The sequence below is a fragment of the Lepidochelys kempii genome, chromosome 1, assembly GCF_965140285.1.
Source record: "Lepidochelys kempii isolate rLepKem1 chromosome 1, rLepKem1.hap1, whole genome shotgun sequence".
NCBI classification, from domain to species: Eukaryota; Metazoa; Chordata; order Testudines; family Cheloniidae; genus Lepidochelys; species Lepidochelys kempii.
In genome coordinates, this window is record NC_136380.1 from 60,236,519 (window position 1) to 60,259,170 (window position 22,652).

At 41.0% G+C, this 22,652-nt stretch overlaps 1 protein-coding gene across 21 annotated transcripts in view; it reads right to left on the reverse strand.

The window, feature by feature from the left end:
- The window catches only part of LRCH1 (leucine rich repeats and calponin homology domain containing 1), a 228,118-nt gene extending 208,842 nt beyond the window's left edge, over nt 1-19,276 (reverse strand). For 6 of the 21 annotated variants that reach the window (XR_012158919.2, XR_012158934.2, XM_073344320.2 and 3 more), the window contains exon 1: nt 18,860-19,272. Coding sequence is in view for 13 of the 21 variants with exons in the window: in XM_073344320.2 (XP_073200421.1) it covers nt 18,860-19,103 (244 nt within the window). In the remaining 8 variants the exon portion in view is untranslated. Of the gene's footprint in view, nt 1-18,859 lie in introns of all 21 variants that reach the window. The other 15 variants (XR_012158930.2, XM_073344329.2, XM_073344363.2 and 12 more) reach the window with 6 other exon arrangements.
- Nucleotides 19,277-22,652: the final 3,376 nt, after the last annotated feature.

A 22,652-nucleotide genomic window follows, 5' to 3' on the forward strand; every position in this document is an offset into this window, starting at 1 on the left:
GACACACACCATGCGTGAGAGAGAGAGAGAGATGCACAATGTCCCTTTAAGTACACTGACCCAACTAAATACATTGCCTTTTTAAGTAGATCAGCAAGTTCAGACACCAGCTGCTGCCAGCAAGCTCCCTCCATCCTGAGCCCTGTCATGTCCCCTCTGTCCGTCCCCCGCACCGCTCTATGGAGATGGGGTAAGCAGGGAGGACGGAGACACCCTAACATTAGCCCCCCTCTTTTCCTCACCCCCCCCCCCCCGCACAGCAACCAGGAGGCTCGGGGAGCAGCTCCAAGGCAGAGGGCAGGAGCAGCACACAGCAGTGGGCAGAGGGACAGCTGAACTGCCCAGCAATTGATAGCCTGCTGGGCAGCTGCCGCACAGGGAACTTAGGGGAGGGGAGTGTTGATGGGGGGCTGCCGGTCCGCCCTGGTTCCAAGCCCCCACCAGCTAGCTCCAACAGGCTGCTCTTTCTGCAGGCAGTGGACAAAGAAAGCAGCTGCCAAACAACGTTATAAGGGAGCATTGTGCAACTTTAAACGAGCATGTTCTCTAATTGATCAGCAACATAACAAAACAACGTTAAACAGAAGGACTTTAAGTGAGGAGTTACTGTATTAGTAGTATGTACAGAACAAGGTCTTGTCTACTAAAGCTCAGGATTAGCTTCTTAAAATAGCTAGTTATGTTAATATAAAATAGTTATGTGAAGGTTTTGACTTTGAGCAAAAGCCAAGAAATTCAAAGGTAAGTCTTCTTCATACAACTATATAAATCATACAACTGAGACTAGAATTTCTGAAAAAAGAAAAGGAGTACTAGTGGCACCTTAGAGACTAACCAATTTATTTGAGCATAAGCTTTCGTGAGCTACAGCTTCGAGCTACAGCTTCGTCGGATGTAAACTGGTTAGTCTCTAAGGTGCCACTAGTACTCCTTTTCTTTTTGCGAATACAGACTAACACGGCTGCTACTCTGAAACCTAGAATTTCTGAGAGTCTCATGTGTATGTGCTGTTACATACCAGTAAAGTTTGCAATATTAAGACATAAAATAGTACTTTAAGAATAGAGTGGCTGCCTTACCTCCATATTCACTTATTTTAACATCAGTTTAAGTCAGAACCTTTTTAATTTAACACAATATTAACTCAATTTCCTTTTCAAATCAACAGGTCTGGATAACTTATAACCAAGAGTTTTAAAAGAAGTGGACAAGGAGCTCTCTGGACTGCTCCTGTTCATTTTTAATAAGTCTGGTGAAAGTGGTGAAATTATAAAGGACGGGAAGAAAGCTGATGATGTGCCAATATTGAAAAAAGGTAAATGGGATGGCCAAAATAACTATAAGCCTGTTGGCCTTAAAGGCAGCAAACACATGGCAACAACTCAGCTTTTTCTCAGGATTATAGCTGGAGTTCAATCCCAGAATCCTGTAAAGGCCTTAACTTCACCTACTAACCAACATTTTAAAAAGTTGCCATATCATCACTGATATTTTAACCTGAGATAGCTAGCACACCTTTTTTTGCAGTGTAGACACACCCTCAGAAACTAGAACAATATAATGTCAACCTGGAAAACTCTAAATGGACTCAAAACTGGCCACTGGGTCTCAAAATTTAATTGTAAACAGGGAATCTATATCAGGCAGACATGTTTCTAGTGGGCTTCTTTTAGAAACATAGCCCATCTTAGACCCAAGTGAACTAGTTTTTAACTGAGTTTTGATATTACCATGAGCAATAGGCCCAATGCACATAACAAAAAAGAATGAACTTATGAGAAAGAAGGATTATTTGTGTTAAACTTGAAGTGACCCTTTCGAATACCAGTGTAATTTTATTTAAGGTTTGGGAAATAATCGGCATGAATCAGATACCACCAACCTGGTTGACTTAAGGTACCTTCTCTACACACACATACACATCATAAAAAGCTTTTTATGTCTACTTTAAGATGAGATTTGATGTGGAGCTGTCAAGTGGTGCCATTACCATAGAACACTTGATGATTACCTGTTCTGTTCATTCCCTCTGGGACATCTGACATTGGCTACTGTTGGAAAACAGGATACTTGGCTAGATGGACCTTTGGTCTGACCCAGTATGGCCGTTCTTATGTTCTTAAGAGAGGGAAACAATGGCACCTTCAACATATTAAAATGACCACTTACAAATATTTGCATTCGTTTCTGTTAGCTTAATGACTACGATTATTTCAAAGCAAAATTGGATTTCTTTGCGACCTCAAAGCATCACAACAATAATATAAAAGGAAAACAAAATATATTAATACACATATACAGGTATAATTTAAATGTAATAGCGCTGGTAACATTTCTAGTCAACATCTTCATCTTGTTCAACACTATGATCTCTATCAAGAATGTGTGGGTTACCACAGTCGTAACTGCCTTAGCATGTGCACAGTTCTGTGCAGGGAAGATTATTCTGACTACAGACAGTTGATTGTGCAGTGACCCCGACTGGCAGTGTCACAAATAAAGTGTTGCGGAAGCTCAGATGCCATTGGGCCCTTGAACAATACAGGATGTAGTTCATCATCCATATTTTTCCATCCGTGTGGCAATGGTGACCCAATATCTGGTTTGCCTATGTGGGAGGACATCCAAACCTTTGTTTGCCAAGATACTCTTTTGACATGTTCTTCAAAACTGTCCTCACATGGTGGGAGTTTGGCCAGTGACTTGTCCTTTTTGATGGCTAGACTGAGGTGCAAGCAATTCAGGTCTCTGTGGGTCTCCTTTTTCTTCCCCTCTCTTGTCAGACACTACTGCTACCAACTTCCTTGCTGCAGAAATTGCAGCTTGCCCAGCACACTCTCCCAATTTGATCTGCAATACAAGCTGCATATACATCAGAATCCACATAAAGGTCAAGCGATCCTGCATCTCCCCAAAATTTCCCAAAACATGCAATAAAACAGCACGGGCTGTGAAAACCACCCAGGCAAATCACACTGGTATAAATTTCATTTAGGAGAATCCATTTCACTTGCTGAGCAACAGCAAACAGCTGCTGATCCAAGATCTGAACCGCATGCTGCTGTCCTAGAGCTATTCCTATTTCCTTATTTCAGCATTGTGATATAGACTGCGGCCATGTCAGCTGGTTGGCATCCACAATAGGTGCATATGCAACTGCTGTCTAGGTGCTCTTCTCTGTTGCAAGTTTGCGGTTTAAACCAGTCCAAAATGGAATCACTTTAGTGTGAACATCATCAATGTAATTTGGTATTGGCAGGACATCACGAGACAATAGTCTTAAAAGACACCAGGAAAGATCTCAGACAGGGTCCATTTGTAAGCAACAAGGGTTTATATTTTCAAGTTCTTTTTCACAGCAACTCCATTCTGGATATGTTCTAGGTTTTTCAAATGCTGCACACTGCATAAACGACTCTGATTGCCCCTCGAAAATAAGTGACTTTTCTTTCCCGCACTTCAGTGATATTTCTTGTGATGCTGGACTATCTGCAGACTATTCCTAAAATACTTCTCTAGCCATTGAATGGAAGGTCTCTATGTTGCTTTCTATGTTATTTCCTTCATGGATGAGATTTCCACCAGCACAAAGTGGTACAATTCCATTTGGAATGAACATATGTCCCTGGAGTCTTTCTACTTTAGTTTTTGCAGCACCAGTGATGAATCACCTCAGCTCATCATAATTGATGCAGAATCCATGAAGGTGTAGTATGTCAATTAAATTGTGAGACCCAAACTCAGGGTGCAACTGTGCAGCCAGACTTATGTGCAGTGGTGTCATAATTTTGGAACTGTTCAATAGTATGCACTCCACAACTGTCACGCACCTTATACGACTATCTTCTGAAGTACGATATTCATTGTTGGCTGAATTATAAGCCTCTTTACCAACCAAAGGACAAACTCCTGCACAAACAGGGGCACAAAAATAGCTGACCTCTGCAAATTACTATCACCTGACTTTGAAGGGAATGGAATTGCAGAACCATAGTATTTTTCTAATCTTGCCTGTAATTTGCTACTGGAGCAGCTTGCAGTTTCTACATCTGAGGGAAGATGGACTTTAACTTTTTAGCAGCTAGGACTGGAGAACAGCCTTCTTGTTATAGATAAGATCACTGTCTCTCTCTTCAATCAGCTGATAAAATGCAATGTCATAAGGTGACTACTGCTGCAGTATAACCAGATGGTTTGCTTTAAGATTAGTTTTAATCAAGTAGAAAGAATGGCATGTTGAGTGATAAACTGCATCCTTAGCAATCAAGTATTCGACAGATATTCTGCACAAAATGTCATCTCCTTTTTGAAGTGCTTCCTCCCTTAGATAGGTTGCTCTCTCAAATGTTTCTCTTTTATGATGTTTCTTGTGTGTTGTTCTCAAGCAAACAATGCAACAGATCCAATCACCAAAGGATATACTTGCTCTGGTGATTATAGAAGCAGGTGAACATGACTTTGTCTGATCAGATTTAGTCTGTTTTCTTTCCCGTGTTCAATTCAACTTTGACGTGCCAAATTCAGCTGGCTTGTGAATTTTCTGAAAGCAGCTCCTGTAATAACTGGTAGCACATAGATTCATAGATATTAAGGTCAGAAGGGACCATTATAATCATCTAGTCTGACCTCCTGCACAAGGCAGGCCACAGAATCTCACCCACCCACTCCTGCGAAAAACCTCTCACCTATGTCTGAGCTACTGAAGTCCTCAAATCGTGGTTTAAAGACTTCAAGGAGCAGAGAATCCTCCAGCAAGTGACCCGGGCCCCATGCTACAGAGGAAGGCGAAAAACCTCCAGGGCCTCTTCCAATCTGCCCTGGAAGAAAATTCCTTCCCGACCCCAAATATGGCCATCAGCTAAACCCTGAGCATGTGGGCAAGATTCACCAGCCAGATACCCAGGAAAGAATTCTCTGTAGTAACTCAGATCCCACCCCATCTAGCATCCCATCACAGGCCATTGGGCCTATTTACCATGAATAGTTAAAGATCAATTAATTGCCAAAATCATGTTATCCCATCGCCTCCATAAACTTATCAAGTCAGATAGGTTTTTTGCCCCCACTGCTTCCCTTGGAAGGCTATTCCAAAACTTCTCTCCTCTGATCGTTAGAAACCTTCGTCTAATTTCATCTAACCTAAAAAACTCAGCCAGTAGTCTTCCATACAATTAATCTCTCCTGGCTTCTGCTGCCAGAATCACCGAATTCTGTTCAGCACTGGTAGCTTTTGGTAGTTTTGCATTCTTTTGATTTTCTTGACAAGTAACACATTTTCCAAATTTGTGGCAAGTCCTGTTCTTTCAAGTACGTTTTAAGGGGCTTGTGTCCTCGAAGTCTTCATACACTGTAACTTCTCTGTAGAGGTAAAATTCCCAAAGTACATTGTTAGCATTACCACCACCACCGTTTTTCATTTTGTACAAGTACACAGATTTGTACTACAGAAGATATAAATTAGATCTATGTTAGCATCAGAACTGACATTTTTGTATAAGCATCACTAAACTAAAAAGCTAATTTCTATAATATTTCAAAGGCTTGTACTGCATGAACAGGCAATTGCAAATTAAAACATTCTACCAGGCAGATCAGGTGCAACGTCATATGTACAAAAGCTTACAAATAGAGAAGCATTACATTAGGAATTTATATATGCATTTGTGTCTACCCACTATGCTCTACAAATTGTGGGCACACAATCTACCTCTACTAGTCCACAACCTTCAGTGAGAGATGGGTCTGGACAGCAAGTTTCAACTGAAAAATGTAGAAAACTATAATAATCGCTTGTGAGATACTTTGACAATTAAGAATATATTATTTGAAAACATTTAATGTTAGTATCTTGAAAAATATTGGTATTTGCCATTTAGATTATATGCTAAACAGCTTCATTTCTAAAAAAGCTTGCCCAGGCAAAACCAATAAAAATCTTAATACATGTCATTTGATCATTCTGACCAGTAAACACCACAGTGCTGAAATTAACTAAACAATAAAAACTAAAGTCAGTCATACTGCAGTGTTTCTGGAACTATGCAAAAAGTGACACTCATTTTGGGTACTATTGTTTCACAACTACAGGCATACAGCACCTCCTGACACCTCCAAATCATACTTCATCTAAACATATATAAAATCTTTCAAGTGATAGATGATCTGGGTGTGTGTAGGGTGGGTACAGTAAACTCATAAAATATGGTCCTTTTTTCAGAACTGTCGCACACCTATTAAGAAAACTGGTTAACTGGGCACTAGGTGCAGTAAATAATTGGTTAGAAAATGCTTAGCCCAGTAGTTGAGAAAAAATATAAGATAAGGAGGAAAACTGATGAAAGCAGACTGCAGCCCTAAATTGCTTCAGCTGATTTTAACTAAGGTCCAATAACTAGCACTGATATCACTTGTTTGTTATAGTGTATAAAAGACAAGGTTTTCTGGGAGTTCTTTGTCAGAACTTTTCCTTATCCCTCTGGAGCTTTTCCTTACCCTTCACACCATAATGGGATGTCTCCCAGGCCTAATCTGATTGTAAGTATTCAGAAAATGCTTATAATTATATTGTTGCTAAGACAGAGAATATAAGGGTATATATGCTTATATTAATATTCTACATGTAACCAATACCAAGTGACCTTCAGACTAATAAACGAATGCTTGTGTGAAAACTGAGTCAGGGAAATCCTTAATGAGTTTATTAGGAAAATTATGTCCAACACTCCTATATGGATCAGTTCCTGGTCCTATGCTAGTTAATATTTTTATCAACAATCTGGAAGAAAACAAAATCATTACTGACAAAATTTGCAGATGACACAAAGACTGAGTGAGTGGTAAATAATGAAGAGATGTGGTCACCAATTCAGAGCCATCTGGATCAGCTGGTTATGCTGGGAACAAGCAAACATGCATTTCAATATGACCAAATGTAAAGTCATACATCTGTGAACGAAGAATATAAGCAATACTTAAAGGATGGGGGACTATCCTCAGAAGCAGAACTCTAAAAAAAAATGGGGGGGGGGCGGTCGTGGAGGATAATCGGTTGAAGAGGAGCTCCAGGGTGTGACACTGAAGCTAAAAGAGATAATACAATTCTTGGATGTTTAGCCAGGGGAATATCAGCAGGAGTAGAGGTGTTTATGACCTCTATATTTGGCAGAAGTGCAACTTCTACAGGAATAATGTATCCAGTTCTGGTGTCCACAATTAAAGAACGATGTTGAAAAATTGGGAGAGGGTTCAGAAAAGGATTGGGGAAAATGCCTTATAGTAGTGAGTTTCAAGGAACTTGATCTATTAGTTTATCAGAGAGAAGGTTACGGTTAAGGGTATTTGATCAGTCTATAAGTTCCTATATGGGAAGTGGAAATTTGATAATGGAGGGCTCCTCAGTCAAACAGACAAAGGCATAACAATATCCAATTGCTGGAAAATTAAGCTAGAAAAATTCAGACTAGAAATAAGGCATACATTTTGAATAGTGTGAGTAACTAACCACTGGAAGAATTTACCCAGCATGGTTGTGGATTCTCCATCACTGGAAATGTTTTAATCAAGACTGGATACCGTTGTAAGAGATACGCTCTAGTTCAACCACAGGTATTGGACTTGAAGCAGGAATTAAATCAGGAAAGTCCTACAGTTTGTGGTAAGCAGGAAGTTATACTAGATGATCACAACCGGTCTCTTTTGGCCTTTAAATCTATGAATTTTTATTATGCTGTTGCTCTTTTCTTTTACTTTAAATATGAAGGTCAGCTTTTTTATTTGCTGTATTATTTTGGTGTAAGGGAACCAGATTTACAGAAGTTCAACTGGACCTAATTGCATTCTCAGAAATACATGCTGAATTTAAAATAAAGGCACCACAAAGCATTACTAATAATCACTGACAACATGAGGTACTTTATTTACCTTATACTTCTTCTCTATCTATTTTTCTGCCTAACAACTATTTCCATGATTTCTACATCTTGAATTTTGGTTGATTTTTCAGTTACCTATCCTCACAATATCTTCCCTTGTCAAAACACATCAGTTCCATTTTAACATTTTCACAAGTTGGTGTTTAAATGGTACTTAATAATGTACTAGTAAATGCTTTATATTGTAGAATTTGAAATATGACAAAGTCAATAGTGTGATACCTCAAGTTAAATTGTACTTTAGTACATTAGAATTAGTAACTGTACATTAGAAGAGGAGAAAAAACTAGCCAAGTTTTAGAAATTTCCAAAAATTATCTTTTATTGGACCAACTGCTGTTTGTGAAAGGGACAAGCTTTTGAGCTACACCAGAGCTCTTCTTTAAGTCTGGGATAGGTACTCAGAGTGTCATAGTTAAATTCACGGTGGAGCAGATTGTTAAGAAGCATGGCTACAGCACTGCAAAAAAAAATTATCTGAAATAGCTTTACTACCTAAAATAATGTCACTATTCTAACATCAGCCATCTCAAAAGTGTTGTAGTCCCAGCACTGCATTAGTACAATGCCTCTGATTCTAGTCTTTATGGTTAACAAAAGAAACAACCGGAAATTAAACCTGTTACCAGTCCAGAATGCCTATTACCAGCCCTGCACTTCAAACCATGTAATTCTGAGGCTTGGAGAGTTTTAAAGCCAACTGTATAAAAATTGCGTAAAAGTCTGAAATATTATTAGGTATTTTGAGAGGGATGGATTAGTGAGCAGAATGCAGGTGCTATCATTTATCTCAAAGATACCACCACAACATAAGTTACACAAAACTCTGCCACAAGCAAGTGGATTCATATATTTCAATGCCTTCATCTACTGAAAAGTAAAAAAAAAACAAAGTTAATTTCCAATTAGTTAACCTATTAATTCAAGTATTACTCTTAGTTTTTCAACACTGACAACAAGCTCAGCATTGTAAAGAACATATTTTCAGACCAAGAGATCCGTAAGTCAGTGACCTCCAGGCTTGATTACTGCATCTCGTATCTAGAAATGAAACCATATGCCCTGAGAAAACTACAACTGATATAAAAGACAGCAGCTTGTCCACTTAGTAAGACAAATTACTGTGTATTCGGCTGTCTGCTCTACCTCCCCGCTGCGAGGAGTTCAAGTTCTCTGTCCTGACATTCAAAGCCCAGCATGGGATCATGCGTAGCTACCTCAGATCACAGTTCCCTCAGGCTCAGGACCTCCCATAACAGCTGTGCTCCACTGAAACTGTCAGCAGACTTGTGATCATGAGAGTCAGAATTTTTCACAGGTTTCAGAGTAGCAGCCGTGTTAGTCTGTATTCACAAAAAGAAAAGGAGTACTTGTGGCACCTCAGAGACTAACAAATTTATTTGAGCTTAAGCTTTCGATGAAGTGAGCTGTAGCTCACGAAAGCTTATGCTCAAATAAAAGAATTTTCACAGGCATTGCTAAGTAGGAAACTCACTTTCTCCAGATCCAGGAATGACTACAGACCTCATCACATTCACAAATATATGCAATTCTCATCTTATTTGGCGCTCTCTCTCAGTAAAGTCTTCATACACAAGTATAAAAATAATCTTAATATTTCTCCTACAGCCTGGGATGGAAGGAACAAAGATTGTTACTGTTATTTCTATTTTTAAATATGTTGAGGTGTTCATACACTATAGTGATCAGTACCATACAAGGAGAGAAAGAAAAAGGCATGCTGGCCAACAAGTCAGCCTGAGAATAAACAAGACCACCACATAGGGTAGAAACACAGTCAATACACAAGACTTCCCAAAAGGGTATGTTTACTCACAACCATAGCAGGAAGGAACTATTCTTTGAGATGATACTGTGTTAAGACTGTGAGGAATTCCTTAAAACATATTCAACAAACCTCTTTGATATGAGTGAATAAACTTTGATGGGTTTGCTACACCCCAAAGTCTAATTGGGAGGCATTGTGGTCCAGTGGACTGCAGCTGGAACCAGGAGACTTGGATCTATTTCTGTCTCTGCCACTGACCTATTCTGTGAATCTGGGCAAGTCCTTTCTCTCTATGTGCTTCCCTATATGCTAAAAGGAGATAAAGATACATGGGGCTAGATTTAGAAGAGTATTTAGGTGCCTAACGATGCAGATGGGCAACTAGTGGAATTTTCAAAAGTGCCACAGACATTTAGGAGTTTAAATCCTATTGACTTTCAATGGGAGTTAGGTGCCAAATTTATTTGGGCACTTGTAAATGTCACTCGGTGCCTATCACCTTGGTAAGTCTGGCCCTTGCCCTCCTTTACAAAACAAAGCACTTTAAGGTTTAAAAATGAAAAGCCCTGAAGGAACCAAGTCTTATTCCTCCCTAACACTCCAAATTTCAAGTCTCAAATTTAAATAAAAATTATATCAAGATTTGTTTCACCACAGGCCTTACAATATTTTGGGACCCATGGACGATGGCCTGGCACCCACATTCCCAATCCCTGAAGGAGGAGCCACATGTAACCAACAAACTAGGACGACAACTCAAACTGACTAGAACTCAGCTTGTTAACTGCAAGATCAACACTGTCGCTGAGAGGTAAGATGTTTAACTCTACTCAATAAATTCTAACTACTCTACTCTCAAGACTTCAATACTGCTAACTGAACCTAGCTTTTAAGTACTGATTTTTTAAAATTTTGTTTTCAATGTCAAAAAACTTTCTTTATTTGAGCTAACTGGCTTATTTGGTACTAATGGACTGTAATGCAGTTTACAAACCCCACATTAGGCCAGAAAGGATTAGAAGACCATATTGGGTGCAGGTAGCCCTGCCCTTCCAGCCCTGAAGAGGCTGCTCCAACCGGAGGGGTTGAAAAGGGAGCAACCCAACTTAGCAGGGAAGAAAGACAGACCTACCCTGAAGGCTCCTGCCAAAGGCGCTGGAGAAGCCTTCCTGAGGGAACAGGTCTATATGCTGAGCCCTGTTGGAGCTGATAGCTTGGTTTCTTTTAACTTATTTGGGACCAGAAGCTGACGAAGGAAAACAGTGGTAGGAAATGGCCCAGGGAAGGTAACTTGGAGGACCCTCTCTCCCCTGAGGCCAAATGCTGCTGATCCTCGTAGGGCCTGGGCTCCCCCATCACTGCCCCCATTACTCAGTGGATGCTAACCACTAGGCCTCTGAGCCCATCAATGACCCTATTGACATGGATATTTATAAAAGAAGCCTAAACTCTGACCTTTGAGGAGGCAGGAATGGGGATTGGACAATCAAAGGTGTGGACACAGGGACTAGTCTCCCAAAAAGTGAGCAAAAAAACTGGCTGCGGTCAGCGAGAGTACAGTTAGGAACAGAGGTGGCATCAGCATCTTGTGCCATTCCATCCTTTCATGTGGTCATGCTACTACATACAAGACCAGCCTTAGGGTTTTGGGAAGAGAATAATTTGCATTTTTACAAATATCAGTAATACCATCAGCTTTCTCTCCTGCGTGGAAAGAGAAATCCAGCTTCTTGTGCTGGCTTTAATGTATACTTGTCAACATTTTAAAATTAGAAGTGGACATGCCTGCACATAAATGCATTATTCACCTGTTAATTTTGTGTTATTTTCTCTGTCTCCAGTGTTGGACTACCTAAGCCTAAATAGCCAACAATATTAACATAACTTAACTGCTCAAAATCTCACCCTCTTTCTTCTAATTTAGAGATGTAAGATTTCTCTCAGAATATAAAATTCAACTAGTCAAACTTACTTAGGTCTCTTCTTGCTTATTTACTTCTTCCAATTCTTTATTCTCTTTTCTCGTCTTCCATTCTATCCATCTTCATGAATTTTCTGTCATTACTCTCTAATGCTGTTTTCTTTGAAAAGCTGGTTTTCATTCATACTCATAACTATTCTCTCTGTTCAGGCCCACATTATGTTGCCTCATTTCCTTTCTTCCTCTTATTCTGTATCTTGCACTTCCACAAATTTTCATTTCACTCTCTCACACTTGGTCCTTCCTGTGTTCTACTGTCTCTCCATCTCCTCATCTTCCTCTCATTCTAATATTTAGCACTTAACAGCACTCTATAAGCACTGATTAATTAATAGTCACATCATCACTGTGAGGATATTAACTATTATTGTCCTCGTTTTACATATGGGAAAAAAATTGACCACAAAGTGATCTGGAGTCTTTCCCAAAAGAGGAAGTAACATGGTCACAAAGGCTAGCTGTCGGAGAATGTAAGAGGGACTTGCACAGGTTTTACAGGAAAAAAAAATCTGTGACAAGCTTTAAACATTAGCCATCAGCTTGTACCACAAAATATTCAAGGCTCAGTAACAAAAAGGTCAAATAGGTACTTTTTAAAAAGGATTTGTTTAGCCTTGACATTTATGGGGTCCCAAAACCTGAAGGGAGTACATCTACTATGGGCCCCAAACGAAAAGGAAAATGACTTCGAAAGGGCTAGGCTGTGATTACTAATCACTAGCAGCCTTTTTACTTCCAAATGGTTCCTTTATACTGAAAGATCTTCTATAAAGGATAGCCCTTCAGAAAAAAGAAACCTTAAGATGTTGATACAGGGCTGTTTAGACTAAAAATAATGTCAAGACATTTCAGTCTAAAATAGCAATATTGTTTTGACAGTTGGGTAAACAATACTGGACTTCCATTTATTTACTTGATATGATTTTTCCACTTTTTTATACATTTCTGTATTTCCCTTAAGCTTTGGTTTTGATGGCTCTGTAATAATAATTTATTTCTCTCAAATTAACTTCCCTCCCCTCATTATTCCAATAAGTTTAGAGTAATATTTATATAAAAGCTACTCTGAGCAAGGTTAAAAGGCCTTAAATAAACATAAGAAACCTTCAGTAAAAGGATTAAATGTCAAACATCTAGGCACAAGAGAAAATCACAGATGCGCTATCAGTATTATGATTAATTCCTGAAATGTGAATGCTCTTGCTCAAATCATTCTTATTTTGGTTTTATACAGAATTTGATTTTTTTTTAATATTATCTTGTGGTGGATTATAATTTGCCATATACTCTTATAATTTGGTTAAATTACAGTAATTTTGTTGAATGAAGCTTTTTGTGCAAAGCCCAATTTATTCATTTTATTCAGCGTCCATTCAAGGCAATAATTATGTTCTCTCTGGATGAATGGAGCAGAGTGGGCATTGGGAAAGGGAAGGAAGTCAGAGAGGAAGTAAATAGGACCTGTCAAATAGTCATACTCTTTTTTTTTCCCCCCCCATAACTTATTCAACAAAAATCTTAGAGAAACCTGGTTTGGGAAAATGAGTTTTTATTTGGATTGTCTGATTGTTTACTCCTCCCCGAAACAACCTATATCCATCTTAAATGGAGTTGACTGAACATCTACTGATCTAATTAGCAAAATTACCAGAAACAGAGCATTGTGAAGAGCAACTAGGATAGCAAAGGGTTGGAGGAAATTAATCAGAATAAATTAAAATAATTAAATGTGTATAGTTTTTATAAAAAGAAGCTGTGGGAAATCTGAATTTGTGGGCAAACATTTTTAATTAATGGATAATAACTGAAACCAGTTTCAACATAAGAAAAAAATTAAATGGTCAGTTCATCTAAGGAGGGGAGCTAACTTCTAAGAAGAGTTACAAAAAGTACTACAAATTATTGTGGTTTAACAAGCACCATCTTGGACTAAATTCAAATGAAAAGCAATGTAGAACTTGTTAAGCCTTAACGTATTTAAAATTTATAATAAAAAACCATCAAAAATACATTTTTCAGATTCTGTAGAAAGAATCCTCAGAGCCAAACTTTTATATGTCATATTTCAATCAAAAGTGCTCATTAAAAGCTAAATAAAAAACACCTGAAATCGATCTCCTAGGGAGCAGAGGGTGAGTGTGAGCAGCCCCAGTCATCGTAAGAGAATATGGAAAGCAAAGTCACATACATTCCCACTTGTAACTTAGTTATTTGAAGATGGTTTCAAACTAATGGTTTTGCCTGGGCAGCATTGCACAGGAATAACCATTTTAAAAACATGGTATTGAGACCTGCTGATTTACAGAGAATTTTAAGCAACTTAAAAAAAAATCATGTTTCCACCTGTTCCAAATTAGCCAAGTAACTATGTTTAAATAGTTTTGTACCTTTTTTAAATGGTTTTGTTAACCAATTTAAAAAAGCAAGTCCCACGTCCTGCATTTCTTTACTCACACAAGTAATCCTATTCATGTGTGCAATCCTTACACTGAAATCAATGGGATCATATAGGTATTAGTTACACAAGAAAAGGTTTGCTGGATCAGTCTCCAGAAATATAGTCAAGACTCACAAAAAGAGGTTACAGTAACTGACAGACACAGCCATGGTTGCACATCTAAAGTAACTTTTCTTTTTATAAACTAATATGCTTCTAGCTTTCCCAGTGGTTGTGTGGAATATAATTACACACTCACTCTAGAAGTATATGATTAGTGTGCCACTGTCTTTTGCATAATCCAGTCTGTAATACAAGTGATAAGAATAGCATTTATTATTTTTGAAACTGCTTGTGCAATGCAGCCACACTGATGTGGTTTAGAAAAATCTAACCAGAAACTTTATATAAAAAAAGACTTTGCTATGCCCTAAGTCTTTTTGTAATAGACATCCCTTAATACTTCACATCCAATAAAGAACTTGAAAATTCAGTTTACTGACTCATTCAGTTCTTAAGCAGAAAAATTCCCAAATGAATAACAGTGTATTAAAAAATTTTAAATTGTTTAGACCTTTTTAATAGTTTTCAAATGAACAACACTTTTAGACATTTCAAAAATACATCCTATTTAGTATCCTTAGTTCTACTGTCCTTCATATTAATATTGCACATTTATACCAGATTCTCATTCATACCTGGAGTCTAGTCCTACTGCAGTGAGAGTTGACTTTATTGGGAGTTTTGACATTGACTTTAGTAGGAGCAGGTAATGCCCATAATGAGTAAAGGTAGCTTTGAAATATTGCTTTAAAGAGCTCTCTGCAATAGGACTTTATCTACTAAAACAAGTTTAGAGTGATAAAAAACCAACTTTAAGTCATTTTTAAAGATATATAAACTTCAAGACCAATCTTCATATAAAAATGTTACGTAATTAGAATATTTCATACTGGTTATGATTTTTTGTTAGATGCCACAGGTGTCAGAAACCCTGTAAATTAAATCCATGCATTTACAAGCATTTTAAAAAAGGAGTATTAAAGGAATACTGCCAACTAGTTAGCCCTCAGAAGTTCATTTTATCTAGTAGACTTGGGTTTTTTTGCACAAGACTGCTTTAAAGTTAAATTTTCATGTTTGATTTAAAATGAGAAGTGGGTTTTTGATTTGAGCATTACCCCAAACGCTTATAACCCAAACATTGCACTGGTGAAGGATAGTTAGGAAGTGAAAATGACTAGTCTATTTTCATTATCCAATTTGAGTGACAAGCAAGTAGTAAACAAAAGGAAAAACAAACCCAAAATTTTCCAGTTCTAGTAGTCTGGGTTGTTTAACTACATAAATAAGGATATTAGTTTCTTTAAATATGATTTTTAACCAAAATATGTACCTTTAAGAAAACACTTGAGGGTATTTTACTCTTTATGTATGATATTTCATCTAGTAACCTCATTTACTTAAGGAAACGTAGTACAATAAAGTTGACCATAAGCAACCTCAATCTTTGCATAACTTCTTTACTAACATTAAACAATAAAAACTTAGTAAAGATACATGCACGTGACACAGATGGTTTATATACTTCCATTCTGCAAAGACATTTTTCAGCACCATTTTCAGCCAAAACATTTGAATAAATTTTACTAATACTCTGTGCCCAAACTGCATCTAAAGGATGTCATGAAAAATGATCTGTATTTTGTATTTTCTATCTTGGCCATAAGCTTCCAAAAATATAGGAAGCAATTTGAGTTCTTTATACAGTCCTACATTTTGCTGAAGAAAAACATACATGATCAAATTTGAACTTAAGAAATATTTTGCTTTAGGCTATTTACATTAGCCACACTTTGCAGCTTATATTTCGTTATATCTGGCTAAAACACGGGGAGCATGTTCAGGAACCACCCTTGAGAATCTTTTATTATAAAGTACCTGCAGTTTCAGATTTTGCTGAAAACTTATGTTAAGAAATGTGCAACTGAGAAATCTGTGACCCCAGGAAGATGCTGCCAGGGTGCAGACAAGGTTTTACTTCTTTGCAAGTCCCCTATTACTCACATCTCTGAGCTTAAAGTTCCTGTCTCCCTGTGCTATGAAGTTTAAAACGAGCACCAAAGTTGAAGTACTCCAGAAAGAAAGTCAAAGTGATTATCTGCCAAAAGGTAAAAGTAAAATTTAATAAGTACGACTTAACTGCTGCAAAAAGAGCATTGTATTTACATAATGTAAATGTAAGGAGGGGTGAGACAAAAATTACTGTCACAAAAATGTCCTGTAAGAGTTAGATGACCTGGCCATACATATCCTCCAACTGTTCATATGTTCTGCTTTTGTAAAGCAAATAGTGAAACAACTGACTGCCCCTCCAGAAATATCAACCCATGACATAACTCACAAAACAGGCTGTTCACTTTAACAGGTTACAACATGCTGTTAAGATGATATGCAGATACTTTAATTTTTTTAAAATACATAACTCCCCAAAAAAGGATCAGGTTACAAAGACTTATCATAAAGAGCAAACTCTGCTTTTTCAAAATCAAGATACAGACTGCTTCTGCAGACTCCATGTAGATCAAGCAAAACCAGGATGAAAATCCCCTTCCATGTTGTGTTTTCTGCAAACACATTACCTAGTTAAAGTGTTACAAGAGTACATACCCACACTGCAGCACATAAAAAGCTTCAAACCAGTATGTTCAAATGAAAAAAAAAATTATTTTTTTTTTTTACAAACTTCAACTAAATAATTTTTTTTTAGGAAGAGTAAGCCTATGGCAAACATGAACATATGCATGTAATACCCGTAACAGTGTACATTAAATGCTGTATACATCGCATGTAAACATTTGTGCATTCATGCACACACACGATACATATACAAATATTACAAGTATGTGTGGTCAATACACAAGTGATTTCACAATACCTAATTAACTCATTGCTACCCAAAGATCAATAGCTTAATAGGATTTAAATAAAGATCAGAAATTTACAAGGCTAGATATATTTGAAAAAAAATGAGGGTTGGGTTTTGTTTTATGCTGTGAACGGGAAGGATGTAAACCCCAATGCTTCAAAGGACAGCTGAACACTAACTCCTCTACAAACAGGTTATCCGCTACAGGGTTTCTTGCATCTTCTACTGTCAATGACAAAATACTAGAGTGGATGGACCATTGGTCTGATCCAGCATGATAATTAATATATGTATAAATTTCCTTTTATATATTTCATCTACTCCATAGGTACAACTCGCTTGAAGCACTGAAACTAATCATTCTGAGAACCAGTCACCAGCAGCAGCCACCACAGACAAAGCTAAGGAACTATTAAAGGTGAAACCTGGTCTGGGTTTAAAAAAGGTACATACTCCTTCTTCATGAAAAATATTATAGTGCCTGTTCTCTGCAGGAGAGGTAGAAGTGTATGTGATCCCAACGTGTGGATACAATACTGGGTGGTTATGTGGGCTTCAAGAGGTACAGGTGTATGTGTCCTTGTGTGTATGAGTGGGTAAGTATGCAGGTGATGTACATAACCCCAAACGTGTGTAGGTACAGACTGATCCGCTCTAAACCAGCACTCCCTGGTCTGGCAACATCTGTGGTCCGGCATAGGTACCGACTCAGTGGGTGCTCCAGGGCTGGAGCACCCACGGGGAAAAATGACTGGGTGCGGAGCATTCACGGTCGCCAAGCTCCCTCCTTCTCACACACCAGCGGCCCTGTACTTACCAACTCCTCCTCCTCCATCCCAGCCCTTCTGGAGCACCACGAACACCTGATTCACAGCATGTAAGCTCCGGGTGGGAGGGGGAAGACCTGGGGCCGGTGGCTGGGACCCCGGGCAGGCATCAAAGCCCTCGGGTGGGGAGCCATGCTGGGTGCAAAGCCTGGGGGTGCTGCCTATGGAGACCCATGCCAATGGAGACCCACTGGCACCCTACTTCCTGTGCCTATGGAGACCTGCCCACACCCTACATTGATCTCCCATAGTTCAGAAAATTCCCTGGTTCAGCACCAGTCAGGTCGCAAGGGTGCTGGACTAGAGAGGTTCAACCTGTATTTACGTCCCCCAGCAGCAGGAGTCTATGTGGGTGGGTAGTCACCCACTCCCCACCAGCTGCAGCACCACTACACAACCAACTTCACTGGGCATATGCAAGAGTGTGAATAGGTAGCCCAAATGTATGGGGGGGCAGGGATATGAAGGGTTTGTGGAATATATCCCCATACTAAGAGATGAATTACTGGTTTGCATAGAGGCTATGTGGAGGAAATGGGTATAAGCCCCCGTGTGGGTTGTGGATGTATGACTACCCTCTGGGGTAGTGCATGGCGTGGGGGGGCCTGCCCCCTGGGTGGATGGCTGTCAAGGGACTGGAGGTGCATGTAGGGGTGGGTACATGCACAGAGTGGGTTGCAGCTGTCCCCAGGGGGGGCATGCAGAAGGTACCTGTCCTAGAAGGGTGCATGGGGGGAGACCTCAGTAGGTATGAGGAATGCAGGTGGCACATGGGGGGGGTGCCCGTCCCCGGGGGGGGGGAGTGAGGGGTGCCCGTCCCCGGGCGGAGTGGGGGGTACACGCCGGGAGAAGGAGGAGTGAGGGGTGCCCGTCCCCGGGGGGGGGGAAGTGAGGGGTGCCCGCCCCCGGGCGGAGTGGGGGGTACACGCGGGGGGTGCCTGGGGGGATGCCCGCCCCCGGCTCACCTGCCCGCACGGTGTCGGAGAGGTCGTGGCCGGGCGCGCCCCGCGGGAACTCCTTCAGCTTCCTGGCGCTCAGGCTGAGCCCCCCGGAGTGCGCCGCCTCCTCCAGCGCCCGCTCCAGCGCGCGGCTCAGCGGCAGGTTGTAGCCGAGCGAGCCGCCGCCCCCGCCGAGGTGCTGGGGGTGCAGCGCCCCGGCCGCCGCCAGGCCAGCGGGGAAAGCCGGAGACTCGCCTCCCAGCGTCGCCATCTTCCCGGCCTGGCCGCGGCTCGCTGGGCGCGCGGGGGCCGCTGGGGACCGGGACCGGCCCGCGGTGCTGCCGGGGCGGCAGGGGGCCGGCAGGGCGCAGCACGGCGCGGAGGCAGCGGCCGGGACGAGGGCTCCTTCTCCGCTTGCCAGGCGGCGCCGGCCCAGCGCGCATGTCCCGCCGGCTGCCCCCGCCTCCGGGCCCGGCTCAGGCAGCACCGCGGCGGCCCAGCGCCACCTGCCGGCCGCAGCCCGGCGAGCCTGCTCCGAGAGCCCGCAGCGCGGCCCGCCTGCCGACCTCCCCCGTGGCGTCCTGCCCGCCTCAGGAAGCGCCCCCTCATTAAGCCCCGCGTTACATGGAAACCCGCTCCTGTGACTCGTCTGAGCGCCGGTGTTCAGCGCAGCCCGGGCGGGGAGCTGCCTCCAAAGCGGCTTCTCTGCACCCCTGTGCAAGCGTTCAGCCCTGTGGCTACCCACCCACCGAAACCGTCAGGCCACCTGCCACCCCTCTGCCCTGTGCCTGACAGGCCGTACAGGAGTTGTGCCTAGCACTGGGAGGGTCACTCTGAACAAAGGAGATTTGCGGGCAGGGGTGATCACTTATTTTTTTGTCAAGGTCCAAATTTCTTGGTCAAGGTATTGTCGAGGTCCGGGCTCCAGAGAAAATAATACAAAAACAATAATAATTGTAAGTAAGTAGAAAGAGCTCTCACTCATTCAGAAGCATCTGATGGTCCAGATTTGGCCTACAGTCTGCCTATTGACTCACCCTGATTTAGTGTGTTTCACTAAAGCACAGCAAACATCCTGCTCAGCCGGGGAAGAAACTTGAACATCTCTAAGGGCAAATCTACACTACAAAATTAGGTTTATCTAAGTTATGTCACTGTGCAGTAATTGACTCGCTTTTGCCTGTCCACGCTACACTCCTTGTGCCAGCACTTGCACTGATTTAGCAGTCAATGGAGGGCATTGTGGGAAAGGCAGCAAGTCAATGTAAGCAACGCCATGTCTACATTGACACTGTCGCTCTAACTACATTGCCCTAAGTGCTACGCCTGTCGTGGAAGTGGAGTAATAGAGGCCCAATGCGCACCAAAAAATTGGATCAACCTAGCTACATCACTCAAGAATGTGAAAAATTTCATGCCCTATGCAACATAGCTAAGTCAACTTAATCAACCCCTGCAAACAGTTGGCTGGCAGAATTGTCCACTGCCTCTCACAGATTACTTACTTCAATGCGGGGAAGCCTTCTGGAAATGTAAGAAATATCTATGCCCCAGCAGCACCACTGCAGCACTGTAAGTATGCCATTGTAGGTGCTGTAGCGTAGACGTGCCCAGAATCAAAACAGTTTAAAGCCAGAAGCTGAGACCACCAGATCATCTAGTCTGGCCTCCTGGCAGTCTAAGACCAGGCGGGACCACCTCCTGCGTCAGACCAGCACCACCCAGTATCTGCACACTAATCCTAACAATCAAAATTAGGCCAAAGCGTTACAGCCCACAGAAGACTACACTATTATGTGCCATAGGTAGAGAATGACTCCACAAGGAAAGAATAGCAGTCCATTCCTCCAAAATAAGGAAGATTTAGGTTTGCTTCAGTAAGTAATAGTTACAAAAATATAAATACCAAGTTTGTTAGTTAATAAAACCTAAGCATGAAAAAGCATGGCAGTGATAATCAGTGTGGTTCTCATTGATAACACTTTTCATTCAAGTGACTACACTTAATCTTTTAAAAATGTAGACGTTTATACGATCATCATTGCAGGGGACTGGGGTAACAGCAGCAGCTGTTTAAAAAGGCAGCAGCAGCATGGAGAGGGATGCTATGTACACTAGATAGCTTCTCAAAAGGGAGCACTGAGGAACTTTGAGAACACTATTTTTAGGAAGTGCTTGATGAGAGAGGATTGTGTATGTGGAAGAAGGAATAAAGCCTAAAAGTTGAACTGGCATCTGTGTACAGCAGAAATGGTTCCTCAAAATCAGGGCTGGTTAGGACAAGTTGTTTAGATAAGGCCTCTTTAATGCTCTAAAAGCCATTTTCACACGCCTTTGTCCATATCACCTTTTCTAACCTTCCCTTCTTAGTAAAGTCTGTTAATTGGAGCAACAATGTTGCTAAACCTCTTTACAAATCTCCTATAGTAGTTGGCTAGGCCAATAAAGGATTGGACTTGTTTTGTTGTTTTAGAGACAGGCCAGCTTTTTAAAGTTTCTACTTTTGAGGGTTCAGGGCTAACCAACACGTTGCCCACCCTGTGTCCCAAGTATGACACCTCTGAGACTCCCATCTTACATTTAGAAACCTTAAAAGTTAAGGTTAGCCTCTCAAAGCCTTTGCAACATAATTCCCACATGGTTTATGTGGTCTTGCCAAAAACTGCTGAAGATAGCTAGATCATCTATGTTCGCCCTGGCAAAAGATTCCAAACCCCGTAGGACTTCATTTATAAGCCCCATGAATGTGGCTCCTGAATTTTGCTATTCAAACAGTAAGACTTTGAATTCATACAGGCCAGACTCCACTATGAAAACAGATTTTTCTTGGCAGTCAGTATCAAAGGGAAACTCCCAGTACCCTCAAGTTAAATCCAGGTTTCAGAGTAGCAGCCATGTTAGTCTGTATTTGCAAAAAGAAAAGGCGTACTAGAGGCACCTTAGAGACTAACCAATTTATTTGAGCATAAGCTTTCGTGAGCTACAGCTCACTTCATCGGATGCATTCAGTGGAAAATACAGTGAGGAGATTTATATACACACAGAACATGAAAGAATGGGTGTTATCATACACACTGTAAGGAGAGTGATCACTTAAGATAAGCTATTACCAGCAGGAGAGCGGGGGGGGGGGGAGAAAACCTTTTGTAGTGATAATCAAGGTGGGCCATTTCCAGCAGTTGACAGGAACGTCCGAGGAGCAGTGGGGGGTGGGAGAAATAAACATGGGGAAATAGTTTTACTTTGTGTAATGACACATCCACTCCCAGTCTCTATTCAAGCCTAAGTTAATTGTATCCAATTTGCAAATTAATTCCAATTCAGCAGTTTCTTGTTGGAGTCTGTTTTTGAAGTTTTTTTGAAGGATTGCGATTTTTAGGTCTGTAATTGAGTGTCCAGGGAGGTTGAAGTGTTCTCCGACTGGTTTTTGAATGTTATAATTCTTGAAGTCTGATTTGTGTCCATTTATTTTTTTGCGTAGAGACTGTCCGGTTTGGCCAATGTACATGGCAGAGGGGCATTGCTGGCAGATCATGGCATATATTACATTGGTAGACGTGCAGGTGAACGAGCCCCTGATGGCGTGGCTAATGTGATTAGGTCCTATGATGATGTCCTTTGAATAGATATGTGGACAGAGTTGGCAATGTGCTTTGTTGCAAGGATAGGTTCCTGGGTTAGTGTTTTTGTTGTGTGGTGTGTGGTTGCTGGTGAGTATTTGCTTCAGGTTGGGGAGCTGTCTGTAGGCAAGGACTGGCCTGTCTCCCAAGATTTGTGAGAGTGATGGGTCGTCCTTCAGGATAGGTTGTACATCCTTGAT